This window comes from Salvia splendens, chromosome 9, assembly GCF_004379255.2.
Source record: "Salvia splendens isolate huo1 chromosome 9, SspV2, whole genome shotgun sequence".
In the NCBI taxonomy this organism is placed as follows: domain Eukaryota; kingdom Viridiplantae; phylum Streptophyta; class Magnoliopsida; order Lamiales; family Lamiaceae; genus Salvia; species Salvia splendens.
The window spans coordinates 21329776-21338094 of NC_056040.1; the positions used below are offsets into that span (position 1 = coordinate 21329776).

At 42.5% G+C, this 8319-nt stretch overlaps 1 protein-coding gene across 1 annotated transcript; it reads right to left on the bottom strand.

The window, feature by feature from the left end:
* Positions 1–376: 376 nt before the first annotated feature.
* On the bottom strand, positions 377–2988 carry LOC121748515 (phosphatidylglycerophosphate phosphatase PTPMT2-like). Its single transcript, XM_042142921.1, has 6 exons — positions 2491–2988; positions 1986–2108; positions 1318–1411; positions 1120–1202; positions 948–1037; positions 377–813 (listed from the first exon to the last, which is right to left on the bottom strand). The coding sequence occupies exons 1-6, from the start codon at positions 2701–2703 to the stop codon at positions 553–555; spliced, it is 864 nt and encodes a 287-aa protein (XP_041998855.1). The 5' UTR covers positions 2704–2988; the 3' UTR covers positions 377–552.
* Between the last annotated feature and the right edge of the window lie 5331 nt (positions 2989–8319).

Here is an 8319-nt window from a genome sequence, read left to right on the forward strand (position 1 = left end):
TTTGGATTAGACACGGATTTTAATACACAATTGATGAAGTAAAAGAGATAAAAGAAAAAGTAATTAAAGTATTATTAATGAACGATGTGTCCCACCTCAATACAGAGAAAAGAGAAGAGCTTCCAAAATTGGAAAGTGCAAATTCTTATGAGACAGACTAAAAATGAAATAGTGCATATTTTTACTAGACGGGGGAGTCCTACTTACTAAAACTACTTACTACTTACGACGGTAACCGATTCCAGGTCTAGTAGGAGTATATACCAAATTTGCCATCGGATCAAACTCAAAGTAAAGAAAACAAGGTAAGGAAACTCGCTCGGTGTTGAGAGGCGAGAGCTTAGCTTAGCAATGTATCGACCTAACTCAACTCAACTCAACTCAACTCGATCTGGTATACATATATACAGAAGAAATCCAACATTATATACAATGTTGAAAGTATTCATCTTCGAGTCATGACCCTTTTTTATTTTATCTTGATCTACTTGTGAAATATAGGATTAAATTACACTTGTCTGCACAAGCAAGCTGCTCAGGAAAGGGTAAAATTCAGCAAGCACGCGCCTCAGTCAGCTGTCTCATTACAGGTCCATAATTGCCCGAAACCCTCAGAGATGCGAAAAGGCATGACAACTTGGCCATCATCGGACTCGTCTTTGGCCTTCTACACACGACAGCAAGCTCCTTGCCAGAGTTGTCATTGCAAGGACTGTTGTACCCTTCAAGATCAGCTTTTGTTATTAACACGGCATCCCCAGATGTGCAGATCGTTTTTGCAGCCATGCATTGCTGCTGATATTCTAGAACTGCCTGAGAAGAAATATAATGGCATTTTAGTTCAGAAACCATGAAAGCACCTGATCAAATAGACAAGATCATGAACGAAAGTGAAGGGCCCCAAAAATACAGCTGCATCTTTGGGTCAGGCGTAGTAGTCTCCATACCTTCCATTGGATTGGAGCTAATAGCACCCTGGGTCTTCTAGAACGAACGTATTCAAGTGCAGCAGTGGGTGTCATCTGCTTATATCGAACCTGAATATCATGGATACTGTCTTAGTCTCCAGATTAACTTCTAAAAGTTTTTTTGTTTAAAAGAAAATAAAACTGAATGAACCAGATAACAGAGAACAATGGTTGTGCTCCTTCCTCGCCCAGCTTTGCAATGGACATATGTTGTTTGACCACTCAAAGCATTTCCTGCAATTGGGAGTTATTAAAAACTCATAGAATCCAGATGTAACTGCTAAAAAACTTCACACTATCATGCACTTGACACATCATAGCATAGGAAAGAATTGAGGGATTTACGCACTGTGAATGAAATCCACTGCACGGTTAATATCCCTAACAGAAGGAGCAAAGAGATAATCCCTAGTAGGGATGACAAGATGATCTATCCCATTAGCCTGAAAAATGATAACACAGCAGTGAAATAATTTATACAAGTACTGACAAGAAATTGAAGTTTTACCCATAAGCTCATTTACATTACCATTACGAAGGTGGTCATGCCTCAATTGTTAACATCGTCATAGAAGAACAATTTCTACATTTTTTCTTAAAAATCAAAAGTATCTAAAAGCCAAATAAACCGCAAGCAATGCATGATCTTCTGAACTTAATTGGGATTGATAATTTTCTTAGGGTGCAAGAGAAAATTTCATTTCTTATAAACACACTGTTGAAGAAAATGATTTATAAAGTCCATAGGCATTATATAACATGACATGCCAAGCCAAATCAAGGCCAACCAGATCAGACTAATCCAACAGTTGCTAACAAGTGATTTGAGTTACATAACGAATCTAGATAATAGCCTTCACCGCCTCACTGCCCAACCATTTCTAAGAAAAACCTCATGCAAACTGCATATGGTCCTTATTACAATCAGAACCACGGAAGAATGAGCATACATAAGACATGGAATTGCAATCAATCCCGGAAACTGACAAACACAAACGGCTTTCAGAAACCACTTACACAGTACAAAGATGTTGGGACCAGAGTCTCGTAGGGCTCATTCAGTGTAATTACACCGCCAACTCCGAGATGCTTCAGACGAGGTACATCCTTTGGAAATGGAACAGCTCCCAGCAGTAGATACTAATTTTCAACACAAAAGCCAATACATAAGGTATATGTATCACATGAACCAAGTTGTATGGGGAAGCAAATGAAAAAACAATCACTAAGACATGAGTCAAGATCAGTTTAACAAGCATTGTCACAAAGAATTGATGAAATAAGTAAAAAAAAACTCAACAACTTCACTAAAAAGTTAGTTTTCGTTGGCTGATTATCATGCATTTTCATAAATCCCAATCCATACGAATCCTATGACTAGCGAGCAAGGCAATAAAGCTGAACTCAAAAAGGGGAAAACAAAATTATAAATGAAAAACTAAATTGAACGGAATAATTTTCCACAACCATACAAGCAATGAATAAATAAATAGTGTCGTGAATTTGATCCAGAAAGCCACACCTGATCGATTTGATCCCACCATCGGAACTCGGCTTGAATTTTGTTGCGGAAAACGTTGTACAAAAGGGTCGGATAGAAGAGGATGCGAGCCCCAGCTCCGACTAAAGCCCTTTTTGCGTCAACCCTAACAGCGATCAGCCTCGTTTCGCTGTATCTGCTCTGCTTGCTCTCTGTAATACTCTCCGTGCCATCATCGAGCTCCTCGATTTTCATCGAGATCAACAGAACCTAAAATTTCAGAAACACGGAAAATCCGGAGTAACAATTGGTAGAATCTACAACTGTGGGCGTCAATCGGAGAAAGTTAAATCGATCGGAAGGATGAAATTGCTGAAGGAGTTCCAGCTATAGCAAATTAGTGATAATTTGTAAAAAAATGAGTGAAAATGACATGATCGAAGGCGAGAGTAGTGGGAATTTGGATGATCGGGTGAGGGGAGAAACGAAGATTGTGGAATCCAGTAGAAGAAGTGGATAATGATAAAGAGAGAGGAATGAAAGTAGATGAGATTAGAGGTGCACAAGGTTTTCGGTTCAGGCGGTTAACCGCGGAATCGTAACCGTGAGATTTAAATCGAACCGAAACAGTCACTTTTGGAACCGTGGTTCGGTTCAGATCGTAAAATTTCGGAACTAAAACGGTGTTGGAACCGCCTGTTCCGGGCAAACTGCCGGAAAACCGTGCCGAAACCGCCAAAATCGCCGGAAAACCGGCGGTTCCGAACCGTAACCGCTGGTTTTGGAACCGTAACCGCGAAACACCCTCGCGGTTCAATTCCGATTCAACAATTTCCAAAATCGGAACCGACGATTCGGAATCGTAACCCCCGGTTCCGAAACCGTGGGCATCTCTACCTGAGATACGCTATTTTGTTGTTCATAAACAGATCCACTACATCCCTTGAAAATTGATTAAATATATATCACCAATTAATTAAAATTATTAATGCACTACTATGAAAGTTGATACTAATAATAATCGATAAATAGTAATTAAAATGATTAATGTCTTATGAAAGTTGATAATAATAATAATAGCAATAATAATAATAATAATCGATAAATAGGAGTAGGGAAGATAAATAAACAATGATAATAACACATACTAGAATTTTATTATTTTTTGTCAAATAATACTAAGATGAGTTAAACAGGTTGATAGGATTATGATCCCTTAATCAGCCTTTAATATAAGAACTAATCTGGACCATTGATCACATAAATGGTCCATGTTATAAGTATTTTCGATATCAATCTTCACATTAAAGTAGAATTTGAAGACATAAAATATATATGTAGCAACTAATTGAAGATTTAAAGCTAATTATTTTCTATCTTCGAAAAAAATTATACTCTTATTTATATAATTCTATCAATTAAAGTTTTTTATTAACAATATTAATATTAAATTAAAGATAATTTTATGAGAAATCTGATAAGGAGCTTTTCCCTTAACTATGATCGACGAGGATACCCGGCGATTGATAACCTCTCCGGCGTCTAGTCGTAGGATCGGCGGAGGCAAGATTTGGCTGTGCGCGGAAACCTTTCCGTCGGGCAGCTCAAGATCAAGTTCAGATAAATCTGGGCGGCTGTGCGCGGGGCTTCCCGTCGGGCAGCGGCGTCAGAAGTGAGGGAACCGTGAGACTCTTTAGGGCTCAAATAATATTGTATTTCATTGATTGCATAAAATGATAACAATCTATCCTATATATAATACTAGAATTACTACCCTAACTTATTGACCAAGAAAACAATATATGGAAAGATATAGTGAATCAAAAGATAACTAAATACTAAGATATAGGGATTGTATCAACTCCCCCACGGTTGAAATCCACCTTGTCCTCAAGGTCGGAATCCACGACACCATGAAGAGCATCACGACTAGAAGCATTGGCGAGCTATACCCTCCTGGATCGAACGCACGCCAAATAGGCAAACGTCTCCTGACATAATAATCTCCATCAGATTTCTGAACATTAGTGAGGACAACAGGGTTTGCCGCCATGTTTAGCCCGATGTTAAATGTCTTTGTGGCTAGCAAGCACTTCATAAATCTTTCATGTGGCAGCTCTGTATTATCATCCGACAGCATATTCAAAGCATTCCAGAGAACATTGTCAATGTGCAGTTTCTCATCCTCAACCTGGAGATCCATTGCTTCCAAGTGCAGAGCATGAAATTCCCAATTTCGTTTGCTAAAACTGACATATATGCCAGGGTCGAAAGCACACAAACGAATCAATGTGATCCTCTTAATTATATCATCATTCTCTCTGTCGGCCTCCTCCCTAGTAATCTCCGATCCTCCAGCGCAAGTAAGTGCATAGACCATGACAGATGGATACGATACTTCACGAAGGCAATTCATAGCTTCTTCCATCAAACCACTATCATCACCATTGAGTAGAATTGTTTCCTTCACGATCGCAGTCGACTTCTCTCCATCTACAGTTTTCCTTTCCCTCGCAACACCATCTTCTAACAAAGTCTTTTCCTTGACAATAATATTGGGGTTGCACGATGCCGAGAACACGACTGGTGGGGACGGCACTTCATCTAACAATTTCCCCTCCTTTTTCATTGAGATCGGGACACCAGCTTGTGGATGTGGATTAGCGGCCAATGTTGGAGTTGTTACGGGCAGTGGTTGCAAAGGTCGGTAGCCTCCGGTGTGGCGGAGGGCGGCAACTCTGTGGGTAATGCTGGACTTGGTTGCTTCGGCGGACGATCTGATCGCATTGGTGGCAGCGGTGCAGCAGCAACTGTCAGTGGCGCTGCTAAGCGGCGGTGTCCTGCCTCCGGCGGTGATGTAGACCGCGAGGGTTTGTATTCGTGCCGCCATTGGTGAAATTCAGCATGGGGATTTCGTGGTGGTACGTCCGGCGAATAGGTGGGTTGCCTAATAGTCGAGGTCTTGTATTGCCTCGGCGGTACATATGAAGAATCCATGTTGGTGTAGGGCGGCTGCCCATATAGTGGTGGGTTGTGCAGCCGAGGAGCGTGACTCTCTCCAACGCGGCTACTGGAAGTTTGGAAGGGCGGATCCCAGCAAGTTGGACGACGCCTAGGCGATGCCTGCAATTTTGTCAAACGACGATCGATTTCTTCAAATTGTGATTCCAACCTGGAGGTAGTGGCATCCAAGAGATCGATCAATTGTTCATAACGCCCCACTCTAGATTAGTGCTGCTATGGCATCTCGAGTCGAGAGGGTGTCACTCGGAGATGTGGTGGCTGTTGTGGGACATAGGGCTGGACTCCCCTTGATTGTCTCTGTCATGGCAGGTCCCAGGGCTGTCTCTGTTGCCCCAATTGCTGGTGGTGGGAACAATATGACGGGTCCCAACACGTCTGGGGAGCGGCCATGAATTGAATTGATGTATGAAAGAAGATGTAGAGAATTTGTGCTGCTGATCGAAGGTGTAGGCTGAAAAAGGTTTGTTTTTTTAAATTTTTTTTTGGTAATGGAGATATATGTGGGGGATACGGATGAACAAAGACGGAGGATGAGTACAGGATGAAAGCACCAGTTGATAAGGAGCTTTTCCCTTAACTATGATCGACGAGGATACTCGGCGATCGATAACCTCTCCGGCATCCAATCGTAGGATCGGCGGAGGCAAGATTTGGCTGTGCGCGGAAACCTTTCCGTCGGGCAGCCCAAGATCAAGTTCAGATAAATCTGGGCGGCTGTGCGCGGGGCTTCCCGTCGGGCAGCGGCGTCAGAAGTGAGGGAACTGTGAGACTCTTTAGGGCTCAAATAATATTGTATTTCATTGATTGCATAAAAAGATAACAATCTATCCTATATATAATACTAGAATTACTACCCTAACTTATTGACCAAGAAAACAATATATGGAAAGATATAGTGAATCAAAAGATAACTAAATACTAAAATATAGGGATCGTATCAAAATCTAACTACAGAGTTGACAAACTCATATTCTTATCGGTTTAATTGGTCTGTTGATGTGCTTAATTTTGAGTTTATTGCTTGTATTTTCGTGCTCCAGCCAAATAATTGTTATTTTGGAGTGTGATGTGTTAGGCCATCCGCAACGCGTCTCGTTGCCATCTCTATCTCGTCTCGGCGAGACGAGACGACATCGAGACGGCGTAGCAGCCCCGCATCTCGTCCCGGTCTCGGCGAGCGTCTCGTCCCAGCGAGACGGTTGGCACCCGCTGGCGCTAGGCGTGACGCCCACTCGCCGGCCCGCGAGTGGGCGTCGTCACGCTGACGCAATAAATCATTTTTTAAAAAAATTAATTTTAATAAAAAAATTAAAATTTAAAAAACGGTTATATGACCGTTCAACGGTAATTTTTTAAATTTTTTTTTTCTTTTTTTACTCTATAAATACTCATCTTCATCTTCATTATACACACAAACACACATCTATTCTTCTCAAATCATCTCCATTTCCTCTCTAATTTTCATCTCACCTCTCCAATTTTCATCACAAAATATCCGGCGACGGAAACTCTGGCTGCTCCGACGGCTTTGACATAAACACGTTTGGCACCGGGGGCATGTACAATGTCTTGGGTGGTTCCAGTTCGTCGACGCCGGCAGCATACCAACCACCCCATTTTGATGTGGATGCATACGCTCGTCCCTCCGCCCTGAGGTATTCGCAGAGATTATCCCAAATTAAGGAGGATTATCCTAATGAACCCAATCCGGAAGGAGGACGAGGAGGTGGAAGCTCTAGGGGTCGTGCATTCGACGCCGTGGAGGAAGAAGAGGAGGCGGCCGAGATGGAGGAGGATGTAGGTCGTTATCCATACAGCCGCAAGGACACGATGGCTCTGTTCAACGCTTGGGTAAGCGTCTCGTTCGATCCCATCGTCGGGAATCAACAAACCCGAAAGTGTTTTTGGGAAAAGTCACTGACGCCTACAACGAGACCAAGCCAAAAGGGGTCCCGCCGCCGCACCATGAAGATGCTCCGAAGTCAATTTGGCCGAGTCGACAAAGACGTCAAAAAGTTCTGCGACATCTACAAGAATGAAGCGGCTCATTACCAAAGCGAAGCCATTGGAGCCGACATTATGAGAGCGGCTTTGCGAGTCTTCTTTGACGACAACGGAAAAAAATTCAAACATGTCGATGTTTGGGAGGCCGTCAAAGACGTTGAAAGGTGGGTCGGCGGTGTCCAGTCTAGCCAAGGCTCGAGCTCGAAGCACACGAAGCACACGACGGGTGGCCAATACTCGTCTAGTGAGGGCGAGTCATACAACTCCTCACAAGAGGTTTCCTCACAAGAGTTTGAGGGCACGACCACCGATGCAGGGGGCTCCTCCCGTGGGCGCCGTCTGCCGCAAGGGACCAAGGCGGCTAGAGGGAGGAGGGGCCGAAGCGAATCAAGCCATGCGGGCTCGGGCTCGGTCTCGGGCTCGAACACCCTATTGTCCATGTACTTGACCGCCACGATGGTGGACACTTCCCGCGTGACGCCTCCACAATATCAAATCCATCTTGCCGGAATTGAGTATATGGCAAGACAAATTGTTATTCCGCCTCCAGGTAGCTTGAGTGCACAGCCATCGCCTTCGGGGGATGATTCGCCGGCGGAGTGATTTTTTTAATTTCTATAAAATTATATTTTAAATTATGTAATTTTTATTTTTTTAGGATTTTAATTATGTGTTTTTTTTTTGTTTTTTTGAATTTTAAGTTGTATTTTTATTTTATTTAATGAAGTGTGTTTTTTATTAATTGAATTTGTTGGAAATAAAAATAAAAAATGAAATTGAACGAATAGTTAAGGGATGAGATGGTTAAGAGACGGATAATAGATGGAGGGTTGCAGGTGTTGT